The sequence below is a fragment of the Notolabrus celidotus genome, chromosome 19 (assembly GCF_009762535.1).
Source record: "Notolabrus celidotus isolate fNotCel1 chromosome 19, fNotCel1.pri, whole genome shotgun sequence".
Lineage (NCBI taxonomy): Eukaryota > Metazoa > Chordata > Actinopteri > Labriformes > Labridae > Notolabrus > Notolabrus celidotus.
Window position 1 is genome coordinate 16,511,283 of NC_048290.1, and position 22,211 is coordinate 16,533,493.

Genomic DNA, 22,211 nt, shown 5'->3' on the forward strand with positions numbered 1-22,211 from the left:
TCATTTACAAAATCTTCATTTATTTTGCAAAAATCAAGAGTTGTCTTGAATCGTCCTTCTGTGGTAAAGTGAATATCATTCAATAACAAACCCCCCCAAAAATGTTTCCAACATCCTGCCGTGACTCTGCGAATAACAAGAACAAAAACCACAAACACAAATCAACAGTCAAATCTGGGTTATTGATGAGGATGTAAGGCAGTTTGTGTTTTTAATGTTTACAGAATATGAGAATATTTAAAAATGTGCTCTTAAAACAAAAACAGTCAAACGGAACATGTAGGTGAAGCAGGGGAAAGTGTAAAAACAGCTTTTTGATCCCTTCATTATCTTTGATTATAGAAGAAGTATCGATTTTTGTGTGTTTGAGTCCCCAGATTAACCGAACAGAAGGAACAACAAACAGCACATGCTTCAATTTTTTAGCTATTTCCCTTCCCCTTAAATTTGGAGTATGATGAGAGATATCAAGGCAAAATTTTGATATGTTCTCCTTTAAATGTTGGCTTTTTAGTCTTCTGATTATTGCACATTTTACATTTTTCGTAAGTACTCTGCAGGTCAAATGTGCAACATGACTCTGACATAAAATAAATACATCATTGTTGTGCCACCAAAACTTTATGTTGCTTTAACCTTTTTATGACCCTAAAGGTAAAATATCTCTTGATAAACGAGGACTCCAGAACTCAAACTATAAAATAAAGCTGCACTATAAACTGAAGCTCTGTGATCTAATGGATGTAGGAAGAGAGTATGTGATAAAACAAAAAAAATGTTTTAAGTTGCGTTATGGGAATTGTAGGATTTAGTGTTTGAGGGGCTTGAGTCTCACCAGGGATTAAAAGTCCAGAAACTTCAGCCACCTGTCCCCAAACTTCATGGAGGTGCAGCACATCAACAAATTGATTATAAGAAATCAATCATGTGCACTATCTATTCTCGGATGGTGTTGTGAAGTGAAACAAAAGACAAACTGAGATAGTAACGGAGATAAAATGAGGAACTTCAACTTCCAACATAGATCAGATACTCAGTTTTAAAAAAGAAGTGTTAAAATCTGCTTAGTGTTTATTTTCTGCAACCTTTCTTTCCTCCGGAAATCTAGAAAACAAAACAACACTTGATTGCATTTTTACCTACAATAAGGATCTCTGCAGTAAAATGAAACTTTAGTCCTTCACGTTTTGTACTTTGTCAGCAGCTGTTTTGCAAAAATCACGGTCTTTGTTTGAACTTCAGAAATGTGAAATTTAATGAACATAAAAAAATCACTGCTGTATTTAATAAATAATGCAATCGGCAGGAAACTCATTGCAGCTTCAGTTTTTCATTCCTTGTTTACATTTGATCAGTTAAATCGTTTTCTTTACAAAATTTTGTTTTAAAAAATTGTGGCATTTGTCGTCATTCTGGACTTCTTCAGGATGAAAAATGCACTTATTAAGCACTAAAAATGGCAGATAATAATTTAGAAGTTCAGGTTGCAAATCTGTCTTTTGTGAAACTGAGAAAAAAAAGTTTTGTACGAAAAAAAACTTAAAATCCAAACATAAATAAAGTTCATGTTTGCAAATTTCTCCTCCTGCAAAAATCTTTGGGATCTCAAATTGTAATTTTGACGTCAAGTCTTTTGTCACCTTGCAGAGAGGTGTAGAGATGTAGATGTTTATTATTCAGTGTAAAAGCTGCTGCAGACAGTAGTTAAAGTGTTGTAAGAGGAGCTCCAGTGGTAGTGTTTCAGTATCATGTGACAGTGATTATTACGAAGCCGGTGACCCTCGGGGATCTGTGCACTCTGATTCTCTCTCAGTGTTGACTGTAAAATAAAAACCCTCCTTTTGGTGTTCATTTAGTTTATAAGTTCTCTGTACATGTGCGAAAGCAGAGCAGGTATCTCGACCACACCTGCTCCCTTTAGATCGTCTTTATAAAACAACACGTCCCTGGACGAGCGTCCGAATGTTTAAGACTCCTGAAAGTGCCAGTTAAGGAGACGTCGGTATTTTAAAGCTTGGATCCTTTTTTTATGACTCAAAGGGATGAAACGTTTTCTGATTGCTCTGGTAGTTTGTGTCAGCCTAAACGTGTCCTATTTTTGTCAGGCTCAGATTGTTATTCTCAGAGTCTGACAGCATTACAGGAAGGATCCCACAGAGACAGACCTTTAGAAGAATCAGGTGATGGATGCATTGTTCTCTTCAAAGCCACCAGACTCGCCGACACAAGCTGTGTGGTAGTGGGACTTTGACTTCTGATGTGGTTACTTCATATCCAAGACAATAGATGTCTGATAAGAAGTAAACATGTAAAATTAGACCAAGTTGCAACTTAGTGTTGAAATTAAAAGCCAATGTGGAAGCGCAAAAAGCTGCAGTTCCTTCAGTGTCCACTAGAGGCTGTCTCCAAAAGCTTAGGAAACACCATTTGGTGCCATTTAAAAATGACGATTTTCACAAACTCTGACAGAGTATTCAGCTCACATTAGAGACGAAAAAAAAGGGACTTCAAGAATACAGTAGTAAAATAACATTTTCTGCTGAGTTTAACTTCACAAGCTGATCCACCTTTCTGATGTTAGTGCAGGAGGCTGGCTGCTCGGATCAACTAAAGCCTGCATGTATTCTTTCTCATTAAATTACACCTTTATTCTTCTAAATGTATTACTTTAATCTAGTTAATTAACACCTTTATTTCATAATTGTACAACTTATTCTTTCAAAAAATGTATGACTTTTTTCTCTTACGACGATTCTCATAAAATTACATCTTAATTCCCGAAATCTCATTCTTTTATCATCTAAATGAGGCCCTAATCCTCGGGTGTAAAGAACAGCTTTGGTCTCAACAGTTTGTTTCTGTATTCGTGACATCTGTGGGGATGATTTTTCATCATTCATCTACTTTGACGATGTTAAGGTCAAGAGTTATGCATTAATTAAAGGGCGTGATGCGTTGACTGAGACATGGGTGTGTTGCAGCTGTTTGCCAGGAGGCTAAAGGCTTCAGAAACCAAATGGTGACGTTACTTTTAGTCTGTTTTTCAGTCAATGTGTCTACCACTGGCCTAACTGTTTTCTTTGTGACCTTAATTGTTGATGTGTTTAATTTATAGCCGACATATTTGTTTACACAACAACCATGTAAATCTGTTAATGTTCGAGGCCACTGGAAACAAACAACTCCTGTCCTCAGTGAGCTAATATCACTCTTTTCACAATGGAGTCTGGTGCCTTTAAAGACAGTGAATGCAAAGAGGTTAAAGCCATGGAGGAGGGCTGCCTGAGTTCAAACCTGACCTGTGGCTCTCTGCTACATTCCATCCTCACTCTCTCTCTCTTCAGTTTCCTTTTCTATCCACGGTCCAATCATCTTATTAAAGGTCGATCTCTGAAGGGAACTTTTCTGTTGCGCTGTCGGACTCTTAAAATAAGACTCTGACTGTCACTGAAAGACATGAGCTCTTTAATTGGACGTACGTTGCAGCCTGTTTCACATCTGCAGGCCGGAGCAATCCAAAACTGTTCTTCCATTACGATAATTTTTACCCCAAATCTGTCAAATAAAAGGTCCAAGGTTTAAAGAGACCAGAAGAACCTTAACAGGGTAATTTCTTAGTACTCAGGACGTTTAAAAAGAACCATTTATTCATCAATTAAAGCTGACTTTTATCTTTACAGCTTCAAACCCGCTTCCTTCTTTCCTGTACGATATTCTTAGATATGAGATAGATACTGAAACCAAACATATCGATGATTATAATCAAGAGAGTATTATTAATAGCTGGAAAACTGCACAAAAACATATCAGGAGTGTATCCGATAATACAGGTCTAACCTGAAAACACCTCACGGCCCATAAAAGCGTCTTTAAAACAGAGTGTGAGGGTCGGCGCAGGCGTTGAGTCCACACAGTGTCAGGTGACGATGAGGCGAGCAGTGTGTAACAAACAGTCAGGTGTGAATAAACCAGGCACGTCAAAGGTGTGAAGTCTGCATAGTTATTTCAGTGTGAGCACAGATCCTTCAGGCCCGCTAATCCTTCATGTAAAACTCGTTCCTTCAGTTCTTGTCCTTCATTTCTCGCCCTTGACATCACAATGATGTCACCGTGGTTGACCTGACGGAGGGGGCGGGGCCTGGGGTCACAGACGGAGGAGGGAGGATCGAGGGAACAGGCGATGAGCAGTGAGAGGGGCTGGATGACAAGAACGGAAATCCCCTCGACCAACTGTGAGCCTCCGCCACTTCTTGCGGCAGGCTCTCGGCCAATCGTGTGAGCTGCTCCTCCTCCTGCCGTATGAGGTCATCGAGCTGCCGCTGGCCTATCAGGAGGGAGGGTTTGGTGCTGACAAAGTGTCGGTAGTCCTGCAGCTGCTGGTCGGTGAGGTAGCCAGTCAGGATGGCGTGGACCACGCGCTGCCGCCGGTCCAGGTTCTCCTTCAGCTCCCGGGCGTCTTCGGTCTGACTGAGGAGGAGGGAGCGCTTGTGATGGAGGGAGTCCTGAAGAAGAGGAAATGTTTATTCGTCAATTACAAAACTACTCATGTCAACATCTAAATCAAACTTAACTGGATGTTATAAGATGTTTAAGGAGTTTATTTTTATATCTGCACACCTGGTCTACCATAAAAGTTAGATTAAAGCTCCGTAGAGAGACTGAAATTAATATTGAGCTGCACCTCGGACGTATTGCTCATTTCTACATCACAAGCTTATTCTAACACCTGAAATTTCAAGCTTCTGTATGTGTCAGAGTAAGCGGGGAAATGCAGTCTGCAGAAACAACCTTTTATTACATTTTCAAAGCCAAAGATTATCAATTATTCTGTATTTTCACGAACACGACTTCAGTAGAAGCTCCCAAAAGTTTGGGGTTTAGCTGCACGTGTGAACGCAAATTTTCAGCCTGACTTTTGACTGCCAGCAACAAGTGCAAATCTGGTCAATGCACCATGACCAGTGTTCAAGCTTTGTAGTTTCTGTGCATGTAATGAAGCTTGTTTTTTTAGAAATGTGCAGTGTGCATGAGTACAAAGGACTTTGTTTACTCTTTTATATCTTTTTGTGGAGGGGTAGTTGAATGAGTAAAAAACGAAGTTGATCAAGAAATGAAATCTGCAACCGTCCTTCAAAAACACTCCAAGGCTAGTACTTGTGTGAATTTAAATGCCTTATTTTACAAGGTAAATATCTTCAAAACAGCCGATCCATTGTGATCTGATCAGTTCTTCATCAGAGCCATAATCAGCTGATCTTTCTCCTTGAATGTGCAGCTCTATCAGCTAAAATCAAGGACGTGACACTTCATCAATATGAGGAAAAAGAGATAAGATACAAGGGTATGGGAAGAGGAAAGGGGGCAACTAAAGAAGGGGAAGTAAAACCTTAAGTATGCATGGACTGAATAAAATCAGCAAAGAGCTGAGAGGTAACTGTTGCTGCTCGCAGCTTTCAGCTTCAGTGAAACTAGACCTGTTTCTGTTCTCTTCTGGTCTCACCACAGAACCAATCTCTCGTTGCAGGGCGTGATTGTGGTGGAGTGAGAGTTCTGCTTTCTATGTTTCAGTTTGTGTGGAGAACAGAAGAGGTGTGAAACATTGGCTGTTGTATTCAATCCTGAGGCAGTCTACATTAATGCTGTGTAGATTTGATCAATCCTTAATTTCTTTTAACGCTACTATTTTACCTTTTATTTTACAGTAGAGGCGAGCAAGTGTCGATATCATCGTGAGGCTGTTTTTGTTTTAAAGATTCAAAAGTTTGATCACATTTAGTTCCTGTTATTCAGCATGAATCCAGCCCTCTGCTGGGACCGGGATAATCCTGACTGGAGTTTGATAATCTTGCTCAAAAGTTTTCAACGACACAAACTGGAGGATTCATCCAGATTAAAAAAAAACTAAGACAGGATTATCTGATCTTATCTGATCACCTTTTTCCTTCCAGCTTCATTCTGATCAGTTTACTCATGAACAATGGCGTCATAAAAAACTCCACAACGAACTTTCAATCAGTCATAAATGATTGACAGCTTTAGAGATAACACTCATAGAGACAGTAAAACGTGGTGATTTTGTCATCGCAGTGGATAAAAGTGTGAGAGTTAATGTTTGATCGGTAAAAAGCTTCATGCTGTGATTCATGATCTGAGATTATCACTTCAGTAAACATTAACAGAGACACACAGGCTCTGTCTCAACATTTAGCCCCTCTGTGTTCTCCTGAGCAGCAGGACTTCATCAAAGACTCTGTGTCTGACTAAACTACAGGATTGGATCAAATCTGGAGGATGAGCAGGTTGTTTGAAAGAAAAGAAAGGATTAGGTGTGAGGACAGGATCAGGTAATCCAATCTTTGAGGTGTTTAAAACTTTTGAGTTGGATTGAGAACATTTAGAAGATCAGGATTATCTTAATCTCAAAAGACTTAAAGCTGGTCAAACAAAAGAACACTTCCACAAAGATGTTTATACTTCAGTCATTTCTTCTGTGTTTGGCTGTTAGGTTGCTAAATGGATAGTGTGAACTATTTGAAAATTAAACAATAGGGTGGTGTTCTAAAGGATTTTGTTCCTCTTAAAATATTGCACTGAATAGCTTCAATATCAAACAAAGAGTATTCGAACATAAAGTCATCCATAGGATTTTCAATCCCATCGGTTTGGTGCCCCCTTGTGGACTACGTCTGCAGCATGTAGCTCAGGAGAGAGCACTGATGATTTAAAATTCTGCATTTATACTTAAAATTAAATCCAGACTGGTCCCTGGTTATAAGAGTCCTGTGCAGATACAGCTAAAGGTGAGAAATGAACACACACAGGTGGTGTCTGATATGTCTCACCCTCTCCTCAGCTGCTCCCTCCTGTGTCAGCTCCTCCCTCTCCAGAGCGAGCAGAGATCTGTCGATCCTCGACAGCCGGCTGCACAGAGACAGCAGCAGGTTCACGATCCTCTCCAGATCTCCTGCAAATGGCAAACAAGTTAACATCTCACATTCAGGTACATGAGCAAAGCATACTGGGAGCTGTAGTGATGTCGTACCGATGAACATGCTGTACTTGTCCCTCTCGTTGGGTTTGAGGTGTTCCTGCACCAGCGTCTCGATGCTTGCTCCCAGCACCTGGTGACGTCTCTGCTCCTCGCTCAGCGCCTCCTTCTTCTGCTGCAGAGCCGCCACGCTGCTCCTCAGAGCCTCACACAGCTCCACCTGCAGACAGAATCAAAGAGGTAATCAGGAGGTTCACCTTCAGTATGGCTGTGACGTCAAACTTTCACAGTACTTCAGTTTCTTTTTACCTTCTTGGTGTTGAGGTCTTTCTCATCCTCTTCCAGGTTTGTCTGCATCCCTCCGTCTGTGGTCGTGATCTGAGCGAGATCACAGATGCCATCTTGGATCCTAAAGATGTAACAAAACAGTTTAAAAACCTCAATTTAAATATAAAGCAAATACAGCAAAAGGAAAAGAAGTAGCAAGAAGCAAAACGAGAGAGAGTAATAAAGGTACAAAAAGCACAACGATGAACAAAATAGTTGACCTTGGAAAGATATAAAAAACAACTATATAAAAGAGGAACTGAAGAAACAAGGTAAGGATTGTAAAACTGCATAAAAACAATATAAAGTCCCTTTAAGAAATAATTAGACATGCTTGCCTGTTTTCTTTGACTATTTATTTATTGTTTGATCGTATTTTAAGTTTTATTTGTTCAGTACGGCTTTAAAATAAGTTACATTTAAATATTGTGTGAATGGGAAAAAAAGAAGAAGTAGTAAGAAGTAAAAACAGATGGACTGAGAAGGCTGCTTTAAGAAGTTTAATTCTGTTGTACCAACTCTGGCCACAAGGGGTCAGCGTTGTATAATTCTGGCCACCTGTCTGATGTCACACTGATCTGGCGAAATCTTTCCCTGCATACAGCTCGAGTGTTTGAAATCTGGAAAAGCTGAAGATGTTTTAATTATTCAGGATGTTCTACCCGGTCCGTCTGTGTGTTGAACTGTACTGAAACAGTCCCTGAGTCTGAAACTGTCTCCATTCTCTGCTGTTTAGACACATCGATCAGGTTTGTCTGGTCTGTCTTCTGCCTCACGGTGACAAAATACCCTGACTTGCTCGTCTGGTCCAGGACTTCCAGTAATTCAAAAAGACCCATGACTGTTTTCCCTGAAGGCTGATTTCCTGGCTTTTTCATTATTAAGCAGCACATGCAAGATTTCTTAAGAAGTACATGTAAAACCGAAACCAAATGTTTCCTCTGATACATCTTCCTGAATAATCCAGAAGATAAACAAAGGGTCAAGGTGACATCACGGTCTCTCTCAGCTGCTCTCTGGCTGTCTGAATGATCATAAACATAATGTGTGCATCTATAAGTGACGCCAAAAGGACCTTTTAAAATGTCTGTATTTGCTGATCCGTGAACGTGGAGAGTTAGCTGTCTAGTGGCTGTGACACAGGGCAGAGCAGAGAGACACACACTTGTGTAAGGTAAAATTCAGCACTCTGTAACCACTGTGAAACAATTAGAAAACAACATCCTGGTTTAGCTGAGTTGGATTTTTCACCTCTTTGTCTTCTTAACCGACTCTCTCTCTCTCTCTCTCTCTCTCTCTCTCTCTCTCTCTCTCTCTCTCTCTCTCTCTCTCTCTCTCTCTCTCTTTATTTCATCTCTGTATTGAGTGACCACTGCTGCTCTCTCCTGTTCACTAGCAGCTTGGAGTTGAAAATATAACTGTAGAAGTGTTCTCCTCATAAGCTTATTGACCGTGCAAATAACAGAGGTTGTATCGTTTAAAGCAGCTGGTGGTGAAAAGCATCTACGAATCAAAAACTCAGACGACCTTGGCAGCAACAACTCAAAATATTTAGACGGAAAGAAATGACGCCTCTAAATTATCGAGTGTTTTCCTTCTCTTCAACGTGGAAACATTCCTTCCCCGAACATCACGTTTGCCATCAAACCAAAACACGCTGAAGATGTCACCGACTCTAAAGGCCACGACATGCAGAGACAGCCGAGGTTTGTCCTCTGTGTCAGCAGCAGATAGGAGAAGGAAGCTGTCAGCAAACACAACAAGGATGACAAACGCTGCTTTACAGGAAGTCCTTTTCCCCTGAACGTTTGTGTTTTCTTTCTGTAACATCGAGTCCCTTTCTGCAGATTTGGTCAGAGGCCTGAATAAACACACTCAACCTTTGGGGTCTTTATCCTTGTCATACATAAAGCCATCTAAAGGACATTAAACTAAACCATCACTCTATAGTGTTTGAAGCATTTCAATATTGTTATGCATTTTCTGCTGACGCCAGCTTACACCACGTTTCCACTTACGTGTGTCTAGCTGGAGTCAACAGGAAGTTCATCAGTTCCTGTGGGGATCTTTTTGATATCTGATGTGCCGACAAAACTCCTGCCATCGTTCCAGAATTTTCCTCCAATGCATCCAAACGCATTGAACTTTTGATCTTAGGACAGTGTGCTAGCTTAGCTAACCAGCTGCTAACTTGCTAACATGTTATTTCCTTTAATCCAGTTGCATGCTGACTATTAAGTGGGTTTGTGTGATTAAAAATAACTAGATTATCTAGTTTTAACAGTTTGTGAAGCACTTTAGGACTTCCATCTTTGGTGCTATGCCACATTAATTTTACTTACTAACTAAAATGAAGGGGTTTAAGGCCTTTAATATAGCTTAAATGGTTGAACATGTAAAGGTAAAGAGCTTTTAGCAAGCATGCCCAACGTGGGCCCAAATGGGTTGCACCTGGTCCGATATGTTGGACCCATATGGGATGTCCAAATGGGGCCAAAAAGCTTTCTTTTGGTTTCCATGAAGGCCCTTCATGGGTCAGTCTAGCTGGGTTAATGAGGGACATAGTGGTTGCATACAGCCCAGTTGGGACCTCTCTAAATGGTCTTCCCATTCCTTGCTCATGCCACGAAAACCAATGCATTTCAAAGCTCAGTTGGAGACCATGCCTGTTTAAACCCCACCTTGTGAAAGAATGGGTAATTTGGGACCAGGTGACATAGTTACCTGTCATCCGCTGGTCTACTGCCTCTGTGCTGCCAGGGAGATTTGCCGCCAGCTTTGCTATTTTGAAAGATGTCCTCCATGAGCTCTACGGTGGATTTACCACCCCATGTGTCCAGGAAGGGTGCCAGAGAGCGGTCCTGCTGCACCTAAGTTATGTGAAACCAGGAGAATCAAACAATGGATGACAAAAAGGCAGAGATGACACAACTAGATTTGCAACATTCAAATAGATTCAGAAAAAGGTATGACAACATTCAAGGTCAACTGCTGGCTCGAGGTACCCACCAGCTGCCTGGCTAGTGCCTCCACTCGCTGCTCCTCTGAGGTCTTCTCCCTCTTGGGCAGAGGCTGATACTCCAGACCCAGGCTGTCGTCGTTCTTGGTGATGGAGGTGATCGTGGTAGAGTGCTGACTTTGTAAAGGAAGGTTGCTGGGAACAAATGGAGGAATGACACTGGAGGAAGGGGATGTGGGAGAGGAATGAAGGTTGGAAGTCCTGTTGGGAATTATGGAGTTGTTTAAGACCTCCAGGACAGGTCTGAGAACAGAGGAGAGAGGGGAACATTTAGAAAGTGAAAGAGCAACAAGAAGACTGCATGTGTGTTGGGTTATAAAAATATTCAACAAACCTTTCAAAGGCCTGGTGTCTAACTTCTTGCTCCAACTCAACGGGAGAAGGTGGAGGAGGGAAGTCGTCCTCGATGTTTGTCTCTCTGACAGGTAAATTAGTTAATGGATGAGCAGGACTTTTAAGGAAGACGTCATCATACTCCTCCTGTGAAAAGCCTGTTTTTAGAGGAGGATGCTGATCAATGGGGCTAAAAAGGTTGGACTCAGATATTCGGAGCGAGGACAGACGCTGCTGGTAGGACGGATAGGATGGCGAAGGAGAAGATGGTGCGTTATCCCTGCTGTCCCTTTGTTGGAAATCAGTCAGGGGTGTAGGGATCTCTCGTTCGGCGTTCTCCGCAGAATGTCCTCCTCTCATTTCTAAACTGAATGCTCTTTCTCTGTACACATCCTTTGCTGTGTCTTCCAAAATGCTGGCGTCACCCAGACTGTGTCTCGTCTGTCTGAAGTCATTGTAGCCGAGAGCGTCCACACCATCACTTGCACTGGTTGGTGGGATGCCTGGGAAGGTGATGGCATCCAGGTTGGCTTGGCTCAGCCTCTCGTTGGCACGCCACTCAGTGCTGCCTCCGTCCTCCGTCCCAGATGGGGAGAAGGGACAGGGCAAGCCGACCGACGCCGCCAAGCTGTTGGAACGTTGTCGCTCCCTACGGTTGACGGGAGTGTGTGTGGAGCTGAGATCTAAGGTGAGAAAACAAGGAAGGGTCAGATAGGAAATTGAAAGTCCAAGTTTCAGGAGATCTCTTATATTACACCAAAAATTATACGACTTATCTAAAGGGTCCAAAAATTCAAACTTGATCGAGAGACCAAACAAATGACATCTTAGCCATCGTAGTTTTATTACTAGCAGCTCACACAGCCCAGGTCCCAGAGTGTTATCTTCTGGCTAGTTTGTACATTAATCCGTATTGATTTCAGTCTGTTCCATTACCAGACAAAAATCCCTTACTGTAGCTTTAACTGGTGGGAAGTAAAATCCACAAAACCTGCCCAGAAAAGGTCCCTAATTATGACTCACTACTCATCAAGCTGTATGTGTAATAATACATGAATTAGTGAAATGTAGGGTTTTTTATCCTCTCACCTTCTGCAGGTCCTGCAGCCTGGACGGCGTTCAGATTGTTGTGGGAGTGCTGAGGAGAGACGGGGCCCCTGGATGCCTGGATGTCTCCAGGTCTGAGAGAAAGAGACAGAAAAACAATGAATATAAGAAGGGGGGGACGTGTCAGCAGAATTATACTCTGACAGTGATTGTGTTTAGTGTTGTCGTCGCCGTGTCAGAGAGGAGCGCCGCAGAGGAAACATTTCGGGGGTTCTAATGAAAGGTAATGAGAAAGTGGTGTAACTGTTGTCTTTGAGGATTATGGAGGTGATTACAATGATGGAGTGTGACACGAGGAATCCAGGATAATCCCTTTTACTTAAATTCTCAGTGATGGATTACAACACCTACCAAGGGAACCCGGTATGGGTCGTAAGAAGTTATGAAACAGCTCATGTCTCAGTTTTTTGTTGACTTCCTTTAGGTACAGATGAAGCATTTCACAATGTACAAGGATTATTTTAGAGCTCTACGTCTACCAGAAATTATCTTCACCTTGCTATTCTTGGACTTTAATTCCAATCTAGAGGATGGTAGTCAAATACTTTTACATTTACAGATACATATCTTTATCACCACGCAACAAAAATCCAAACCAGGCCTTTCACAGATTAGCTTCAACCTCTGGAGAGTGTCACAATCCTAGGGTTGTTGCATTTTTCATGCGAATGCCTCAAGTTTTTTAGTCTGCATCCACATTTTACTTTTTTTCTGCTGGGTTTGGAGAAAAGGTCATAATACCCATCGGTCAGTGAAGTAATTTGAGACTATTGCGAAATCTCTGTTTTCCACTGCCTATTTATAAAGCAATGTCATCATTCCCTTCGTTCCCATTATGACAGACCAATCACAGCTAATCTCCAATCCTCTGTGCTGATTGGTTGTGAGGTGGCCCCTGCTACGTATTCTGATTGGTTATGATTCCGACACTATCATGAGCGTGCACAGAGAGGGGAGGGGGCTGGGGGCTGAGAGGAAATCTGGTTGGGAGGGATAGTGTTGACATTCGAAGTCCCTCTCTCTGAACAGATGTTTACTTCGTGACTACGAACAGCAGCTTTAAAGTCCATTTTTTTTCCTCTAAAGAAAACCTTCCAGGTTTCGGTTCTTCAATCTGTTGTTATTGCATCCAACCACGCAAAAAACGTCAGGCCATTTTTTCTGTCATTTAAAAGCAGATGAAAGGGACAAGGCACCTTCATTCAACACAAAGTCAATGAAGAGCTGGGTTTTTCTCAAAACTTCTAGAACAGGAGAAAGTTGATTTAACCTATTCTTTAACTCTAAATACCAAAAACATGGATTCCTAAAATAAAATAATTCTTATCATGACTAGACCTTTAAAATAACCGGGCTTAGAGGATAAACTTGTCTGATATGAGTGACTCAAAAACTATTCCTCAGGGCAAAATCTTCATTTTGTTCTCTTATCTTTCATAACGTAGGTGTGATAAAAGCCAAGTTTGTAATATCAGTATCATCCAAAGAGCCTTTAGTGGACACTAACAGGACTTTAGACCGCCTGAATCGAAGCAAAACCATCAAAACACGTAGAGGTGATTTCTCGACTCAATAACAGAAAACAAAGTTCATGTAATTTATCATGAGCAGGTTAGAAATGGTGTTTCTCAACAACAAGGAATACTCCAAAGACAACCTGATCACATGTCATATCCATAAATCCACATTCCCCCTCTGCCTGTTGACACCATGGTAAAAACATTAGGACTGAATGGGAAAGAAAGGAGCAGAATGGAACAGAACCGATCAAAGCACAACGGAACGGAACCAAATAGAATGCGTCTGATTGGTCAAAACCCCATGGCAATAATGACAGTTCGCAGGACCAGATGTGTGAGAGCAGCGTGAGGAGCTACTGGACCCCAACCATCTCTGAGAGGGAAAAGTGGAGCTACATTTGGTCCCGTTGCGAGCATCCCTGAGCTGCTGATCTATGAGCCACTTCAACCAGAAGAGGTAGAGATAACAGCAACAGTCTGTTTCCTCACATTGCTCGTTCCTGGTTTTTGTGAGCTGATTTTTAAAGGTTAGCGTCTATAAACAGCTGCTCCATAAACAGCAGTGGTTCTTGGAAATATTCAGAGCAGACGGATCTCTGTAAACACACACTCAAGATTCCTGTGGTGACCTTTGACCTTTATATTTTTAGAGAAAACATCTTCAAGAGTTTTGTGCTGATAAATTTTCGCAGGCTGAGGATGGTATTTTGTTGATTTTCTGTTCATGAGGCAGACAGTTTCTCTAATTCCTTAAATTCCTCACTTCTCCTCCCTCCTTTAACTCTCTTCTCCTCCTCTCCTTGCTCCTCGTCTGAACTTTCATCACTTTCTTTATTTTTTCTTTTTCTTGTCATTTGATCCCTTAGTTTTCCTTAGGTTACTTTCTTCCTCTCCTACCTCCACCCCTTCACCTCTCGATCACCTTTCTCCTGTCCTCAGCTGCCTCACTCCTCTTCTCCTGCTTTCATACCAAAAGACAATCCCTCCTCCCTCCCCTGGAGTTTGTATAAAATCTTCCTGGATTTGTATTCCTAACTATTCACATAAAAAAATAAAAGTAGGGGTGAAATTATGTCAAAACGAAAGTCCATTATTCCTTCGCCTCTGTTGTTTCTGTCTCCCTTTCCTTGGCCCTCTTGTTGTTTTGATCACCACCTAATAGGGATGTAATAATGCACCTTCCAAACGTCTGATCTCATCACAACATGAGATGTGATGAACTTTAATTCTGCCCTATTTGTTGATTGACGCCGAGGTTACTCTTTTATCTGCTTTGCTAAATAAGAAGCTTTCATTTTGTAAAGGATGCGTGATGGAAAACGTCTTTGGAGAAAATTAAAGCAGCTGAAATAAAAACTAAGTTACAGACGTGAGTGACGTTAGTGAAAACAAGTTAAAGGCAGGTGGCGCCCTCTGCTGTTTGGAAGAGTAGTTGCACAATTCATTTATTATCTCACTGATTTTTAAATGTCCCTCAACCACTGTTACATCACTATTATACCTTCTCTTCAACCGTTTTTCTACTCTCCTTTCCTCCTCCTTTTTGCTTCTTGTCATTTCTCTCATAAGTCACATCTATCATGCACTCATCCCTCTCACTTTCCCCTGACGGTGTCTGCCACCCTACCTCCTCTGATCTATCCTTCTCATAATTCCAACTATTTCCCTCCTCTCCCCTTGTCCTCCTTCTCTCCTCCTTTCCATCACTCTCTCCTTGGTGCCAGTAGCAGGACTCATAACCACGGCCTGTTTTAAAATAGCATGGAGCCTAAAGCACACACACACACACAAACACACTGGCTAAATGTTAGAGACCTATTATGGAGAAAGGCTAAAAATTGGGCGGATAAATGATTTGAATTCCCATCATCCTTCACTTCTCCAGCAGAAATAAAAAGCACCGGGACATTTTTTCCATAACTGCTAAAAATGTTTCATCTCATAAACATGGTGACAGAAATGACTGATAATATTTGTGCAGAGAAGTGATGATATTTCTACCTTAAATGGGTTCTTTTTTTTGATGAGGATGTGTTAAAAGTAGATGACAGAGAAGAAAAGACTGTGAGGGTTTGGGGAATTGAGCGATCAGCTGTATGATCACATGATTCAGGAATGAGACTTACCTGTCTGCAGCCGGAGAGCAGTGCATGGATTCAGAGATGAAGACACCAAACAGCCGGACGTCACCTGAATGTTGGTCCTGAAACACAAGACAGGAAAATATCAGTCATCTGGTAGTTTTTGAAGATCCCTATCTTTTTCTCTATCTTAATCAACATTTATAGTATTTAATATAATGAGTAATGCATCATTTATGACCACTTATCTCTTATCAATTTCCTGAGACAATCGAGAGAAGGGAGATAAGTTGGTACTTATTATGCAAGAGGACAAACAGACTCAAAGTTTGAGGCGATATTAAGATGCTGTAGTCAAAAGCTTATAGTTACAACAATATCCTACAGTAGCCCATCCTTATTGCAGACTATTGTATAATATTCCCAATGTATAGTTATTTATGGAAGCTTTTGGATCAAATGCCTAAGGTGAATTTAACAAGCTATAAACTCTAAAGACTCTTTGTCTGTGTCCATGATCCCCATAAGAGAATAAATCAAGACGTTGGCAGCACCAGTGATCACATGTGTGCTCAAAGACCTCTTCCCATAATAAAAACACCTCAGGTCCACTGTTTTTCTACTGTTTTAGTCCTTAAACAGGTCTTCTCTCTCTGGTAACCTCAAAGCCAGCAAACTTTGTACATATTAAGCGGCAACCTCAGATGTGAAAAATGAAGACAGTGCAGAAGCGTATAAACTCGGTTCCTTGAGTGTCCACAAGAGGCTATTCCAAAAGCGGAGGACAACCCCATTAGAGCTCATATTAAAATGTCCATTCTCACAGAAGAGGTAGTTTGACTGACCGGTGATAATGTCGTAACTGTTTGCCAGGTGTCAAGGCTGTTTAAGGTTTCAACTCCACCTCTTTGCTGGATTATAGATTAATCTGATGTTAGTTGGACGAATGGATGACGTCACTGAGACTAGGTACGTGTTTTATGCAGTCTGTGAGATTTATATTACAAAATAAAACACACAAAATCTAAGATATTTCAGCAGTTTCCAAATTTGTTTGTTCAAGATAATGCCGGTTTGGTCTGTTGTTAAGTGTCATGCCCGATATCTGGAGTCTGCATGGTTCAACTGCCACCCTCGGCCACTTCCCTCAGGTCATGTCCTTGTTTCTAACTCTATCTACGGTCCTGTCTTTCACTGAAGGCATGAAAACCCCCAAATACCCATCTATTATTCATCGCACATCCCATCTGCTCATCCCAAATGTGTGAGAGGCCAAAAAACAATTCTTAATAGTTCTTTTGATAAAGGATAAATTGTTCAAAACTTTAAAAGCATCTGTGTTACCACCTTGCAGTGAAATCTATTGTCTAAAGCAGGACAGTGTCCATCTTTCTGTCTGAACTCTAACGATGTTTGTGCGACACAGACGACTCAGATCACTGAAAGAGATTTTCAGTCTTTTATGAACTCTGTGAACGTGTGTGTATGATGTATGTACACTAATGTGTGTGTGAGTGTGTTTTATCTTTGCTATCATGCACATCGGACAGCGCCCAGCCACCGTCCCCGGCTCTCTGGCACCTCACAGGAAACTCTGAGGATTCTAGGTATTTCCTGTGTGACTAACGGCTCAAATGTCCCTTCATAGCAAAATGTCGCCACGAACAAAGTAACGCCAGGAAGAACGAGCATGCTGATGAATGCCTGTAACTGTAACAGTAAATGTGAGCTCTTGATGGGGTGCAGTGTTACCTGGTTGAGCATCTCCACTATGGGGGAGGAGCGGGATCTGTAGTGTTGAGGAGATATGTGTCTCTCCTCCGTTCTCTCCAGGAGATCCTCCGTAGAGGCCGACTTCACCGATCCTCGAGGTGACCCAGCTCTCTGCAGAGCCCCATTCAGCTCCTTGGACAGTCGCCGGTTGAGTTTGGACTCTGTCGTCTGCTGCAGGTCTCTGAAGGATGTCTGGCTCTGCCTGCTGATCTCTGATTCAGGGGAGAGATCCTGGAGGCTCTGGGCCAGGAGCTGAGGTGGGGAAGGAGCACTGCGAGCAGAGACCAAGAAATAGAGTTATTCAAGTGTGATTATAGTGCAAAAGTATAACCTTATGTGTTTACCAATATGAAAAAACACAAATTATTCTGGTTTAAAATTTGGTTACACTTTCAATCTGAACACAGTTTTTGATGTGGGTAAGACTTGACTTTGGTTACCCTGATGTTGACTGTGCTGGAGGTCTGGGTGACGTCACTCTTCCCGGGTAGAAAAGATTGGACTGGAAACTCCGTAAGTCTGCTCCAGGAGTCTGGCTGGAGCTGAGACTCCTTCCTTCAGAGGAGAAGCAGGATTCCTGTAGGGAGAGCAGGCTGGAGGCAGACGAGAGGCTCATGGTGTCTGAGTAAACAGAGGAGGCTGAGGAAAGGAAGGGATGGAGACAGTGAACAGGGCATGATTAATCTTCTGTCAATCAAAAATATCCTTTCCTACCATCCTTCAGCGATCAGTATTATGCTTACCCGTGTGGTTGCTGTTTTCAGGCTGGATGAAGGCACTGCGTGGCCTCTGTCCACCTCTCTGTCCTCCGTCATCTTTTGTCACACTTCTCTTCCTCTTCACATACTCAGCCAGAGCGTCTTGCTGCACCTGGCGAAGGTCGGTTCTCGACGAAGCGTTTTGCTCAAACATCCTCCGCCGATCTGCCAAGCTGGTCTCTGACAGACACGAGGATCAGGGCCAGAGTCAGAAACAAACAGACTAATAAAGGTGCAAAAGTGCCAACAAATAATCACGGATCACAATACTGAAATCTCTAGCAAGCAATCCAATCAGATGTGTTGGGGTGAAGCTACCATTCAGGTTTTCAAAGAGAACTTATTCTGCTTTGGACACCACTAAATCTACATGTGAAATGATGTAATACCTCCTCCACGCCTGAAGAGGGCAGCAGTCTCTGGATCCGAAATCCCGATCTCGTTCAAGTTCTCTGGCTCTGAGTATGAACGCTTTTTCTGGTCCGCTGCCAGACGCTTTCGACCGCAGATCCGGATCACAGCAGGAGGTCCGACAGGTGGGAGACTGGGAAGGGCCGGGGGGCTCTGGCCTCGAACCTCTGGGGTAACCATGTGTCGTTCCTTTGGGGCGTGAGGGGAGGTGATTGGTGGCGGTGACTGGGAAGGGATGACGACGCCTTGAGGTTTAGGCATGGTTTTTGGACCTTTTTTCTCCGGGGACTGGTACTTGGCATGGACGGGTGAAGGCTGATGGCTGCTGGTGGTGGAACCCGGAGGGGAAGCTGCAGGAGGTGGTGTGACCGAGGTGCTAAGGTCTCTCCGTTGGAAAGAGGTGGACCGCAGGACCTTAGACTGGGCATCCTTTAGAGAGTCCCTGTAAGATCTGAGAAGAGACAGTTTCCATCAGAAACATCAGAAAGGCTGAGAGACAGTCAACGCCCACTCAGACTTGGTGGAGGACTGTGACATGTGGAAGGACTCTGAATGGTGAAGGACCTGACCTATGATTTAACCCTGACAGTGACCTGTTGACAGACTGAACTAGGACAAGGGTCAAAATGGTTGGAGTGCTTTGACCTTTGAAAGAACCCTACAACCTATCAGACTTCAACCTGGTAAAGGACTCTGACGTATGTAGAGACTGACTTTAGAGAGAAGTAGGACTTGTTTAGGACTCTGTATTGGTATAGGAGTTTGAGCAGCTAGAGGACTCCAACCTAGACAAGACCCTGTTCTTTGGAAGGACTGTGTCTTGCGAGACAAGTCTAACCTTGGGAAGGACTCTGATCTGTTCAAGGCCTGACTTGTTGAAAGGCTTGTTGGAGGACCCTACTTGGGAAGAGGTCCTATTGTAGGAGGACTTTGGCCTGGTAAAGAACCCCAACCCATTGGCAGACCCTGATCTTGGAGAGAGCCCTTCATGTTGAAGATTCTGACCCAGAAAAGGGGGTCACCATTTGGAAGATTGTGACCTTTTGACTGAGGACTTGGGGAAAAGAACTGACTTCTTGGGGGACCCTGTCTTGCAGAAGAAGTCTGACCTGGAGGATTGTGACCTCTGCATAAAGAACTCATCTGTGTATGACAACAGTTACCTGTTGGGAGAAGTTTCCTGCATCGAGCCCAGTATCTGATTGGCTTCCTGTCTCCAGGGAAAGTCTTTGCTGGGGTTGCCCTCTCTGGATTCATTAATGTGAAAGGTGCTGCGACTCCTCTGGAGGGCTGAATTAGGATCTACTGGCGTCCTGAAAACCACATGGAAGATTAACTCTGAGATCCGGTATGTGACTCATTTCAAAACATCCATTCAGACACATAGTTAATAAAGGGAACAGTTGGGTAACACTATAAAACTGAGCCCAAGATTTGCCCTCCTACCTGGGTCTCGCTTGTTCGTTGCTGACTCCTCTGTAGCTCATGGTTCTGTGGGCTTTGCTGATGCTGGTGCTTCTCTCAAGCATGTTTCTGAGATCATCTGCTCCACAGGCGGAGCTGCGGCCCTTTTCATTCAACTAATTAGAAAGAGAAAACATTAAGCCGTGAGATTCCCTCAGTGCATTATTGCTTGCTTTGAAAACGTTCTTGGTTGAAGACTTTACCCTCAATTGGCCGGCTTTTTGCGGGTTGGTGGTGGTGGTGCTTTGACTGCGCTGCTTCCCGGCATGTTCCCGACGCTCGAATCGACTGACTTTCTCCAGCACAGAGAGGCTGCGGACAGGTCCATGACTGTCTTCAGCAAAGTGACTGTTGCCGTGGCTGTTGGCAGAGAAAACACTGTCTGGGCTGGTGGATTGTTGGACCTCAGCGAGAGCGATCTCCAGACGGGTCAGTGGGTGGTCTCTGTCTCTGTCTTGTTCCCATTGCTGGTACTGCAGAGCAGCTGAGTCACTGAGGTGATGGGGAGACAGATGGGGGGCAGGGATGGATGTAGCCAGGGGCTGAGGATGAGGATGAACAGGAAAGTGTGGAGGTGGTACTTGTCCCTGGGCGAGTTTGGGTGACGTCAGCGGCTCTGAATGAATGCTGGTCTGGTCCATTGATCTGAAGTAAAGGGACAAAAGAGGACAACATCAGTGACAGCAACCAATGAATGAATGACCCAACCATTCAGTGTCAGAGGTTTCTGTTGTTGTGGACTTTTCTGTTTCTGGGCAATGTAACATGACATTACTGGGGTCCTCAAATTCCATGCAGGCTCTTCACAGATTGGCCCATGAGTGCCTAACACAAGGGTATAAGGACCCAGCTTAAGACCAATCCAGGAAGTATGTTTTTTATCCAAAAGGTATGCCCATTTGTAGTGTGTAACTTTGGGTTGCCCAGACACAAACCCACTTATAAGCATGCTCTAGGCTTATAAAGGTTTTCCAAGGAAAAGTCCATGTTGGCCCCACTGAATCTACTTTGAGGCAACAGATGGGTCCAAAAATGCACTGGTTTCGGCACTTGAGGGCCTGCAGCTTTCTGCTTAAGCTAAAGATTGGGCTCACTGACCCCTTCTGCACCCGGTATAACATGGTTTTAATGGTCTGATCACAATGCACCCAAGAGGACAGATGTGGGTGACGTCATCTGCAGAAACAACCAGGAACCAAAGACCAAAGGAGTAGATCCCTCAGGGAAGTGATTGGAAGTCTGTACTTGTTTCCAAACCAACAAAATCATCTTAAATCATCAAGGAACAAAAAGACATAATTTTCAAAAGTCCGAAGAAAAGTATGACAACTGCATCAAACAGTTTGGCAATTTAGTTTGCCTGTAACTCAACAGGGAAGAGAATACTTCCTCTAAGTATGAGTGGAGCCAAGTTCCTCTACTCTGTCATGCTGCATGTTCATGCAAAGTGTGGACGCTCAAACTCAGTGCTGTACCTCAAACAATTTCTCTTGATGGAAAACAATCATCGTCTTATAGTCACTGTCAGAAATGTCCCCACAATGTTCACCCCTTCATATTGTACCTGCTCCTGTCGCCTCTTGACTGAACAGAAATGGGGGGGTCCCTCCAGTCTTGAGAGGATAACGGTCTGGGGGTTTCAAGGGTGGGCTGGATGTTGGGGATATAGAAATCCTGGTTGAGTTCCTGGAATACTTGGTTGTTGGCTGATTGACTTGCATGAATAAAGGGCTCTTGGAAGCTCTGGCTGTGAGGTCCCGGGTGGTTTTGGGGTCTTCTGGCCCCTGCCTGGCCCTTAGATCCACCTCCTGCTGTCTTCAGGTAAGACTCTTCCTTCTGAGGTCTGAAACAGAAGAAGACTGAGTTATCCACAAGGCGAAGTGCAAACAGTGGAGAAAATTACAAATGCAACATCATTCCAATGATCCTGAATTAGAGGATTTGGATGAAATGATATAACACACCTGTCGTTCTCGTGTGCTTGAGTTCTGAGTTGTGTCGAGGCAAATGCTGACGAAGACGAGTAGGAGAACGGTGAAGATGAAGTGCTATTTTGGTATCCGTTTTCTGTTGTTGATATCCTTCTCTCACTCTGTCCGTCCAGCCCCTGGTGTTGCTGTTGGCCGCTCTCCTTGGCAAGGGCAGGATAGACTCCAGAGGATCCAGGCCCAGGGTTGGTACTGGGCATCTGTGCAAAGTGAGGCTCAGGCTGGGGGACAGGATACATGCCGGTGGGCAGAATCAACCTACCCGACTGGGCTGTGGGTCCAGGAGGGGGAGAAGGGGACTGGGGGAAGCCGCCACCCTGCCGGGGCTTAGTGGTGGGACTGCTCTCTGGACTCTTCTCTATCACTGTGTGGAGCTGACCCTCGGCACTGTACAAGCCTTTGGCTGCAACCACAGAAACAATATCAGTGTTTGTCAGAATAA

General features: G+C 43.3%; 1 protein-coding gene and 1 long non-coding RNA gene across 2 annotated transcripts in view; one reads left to right on the plus strand and one right to left on the minus strand.

Annotated features, from left to right (window-relative positions):
* Positions 1-22,211, minus strand: part of shroom3 (shroom family member 3) — a 67,112-nt gene continuing 44,901 nt past the window's right edge. Inside the window, exons 9-26 of the mRNA XM_034709210.1 lie at positions 21,746-22,172; positions 21,346-21,624; positions 19,985-20,426; positions 19,764-19,897; positions 19,481-19,630; positions 18,296-18,768; positions 17,892-18,086; positions 17,589-17,787; positions 17,128-17,419; positions 15,421-15,497; positions 11,757-11,848; positions 10,669-11,350; positions 10,325-10,577; positions 10,040-10,185; positions 7,298-7,397; positions 7,043-7,208; positions 6,843-6,964; positions 1-4,502 (exon numbers count right to left, since the gene is read on the minus strand). Coding sequence (XP_034565101.1) covers positions 4,095-4,502; positions 6,843-6,964; positions 7,043-7,208; positions 7,298-7,397; positions 10,040-10,185; positions 10,325-10,577; positions 10,669-11,350; positions 11,757-11,848; positions 15,421-15,497; positions 17,128-17,419; positions 17,589-17,787; positions 17,892-18,086; positions 18,296-18,768; positions 19,481-19,630; positions 19,764-19,897; positions 19,985-20,426; positions 21,346-21,624; positions 21,746-22,172 — 4,637 coding nt within the window. The 3' untranslated portion in view covers positions 1-4,094. The remainder of the gene's footprint in view (positions 4,503-6,842; positions 6,965-7,042; positions 7,209-7,297; positions 7,398-10,039; positions 10,186-10,324; positions 10,578-10,668; positions 11,351-11,756; positions 11,849-15,420; positions 15,498-17,127; positions 17,420-17,588; positions 17,788-17,891; positions 18,087-18,295; positions 18,769-19,480; positions 19,631-19,763; positions 19,898-19,984; positions 20,427-21,345; positions 21,625-21,745; positions 22,173-22,211) is intronic.
* On the plus strand, positions 6,768-9,198 carry LOC117830885. Its single transcript, XR_004634858.1, has 4 exons — positions 6,768-7,000; positions 7,083-7,228; positions 7,334-7,587; positions 8,052-9,198. It is a non-coding gene; the product is annotated as an uncharacterized LOC117830885 (long non-coding RNA).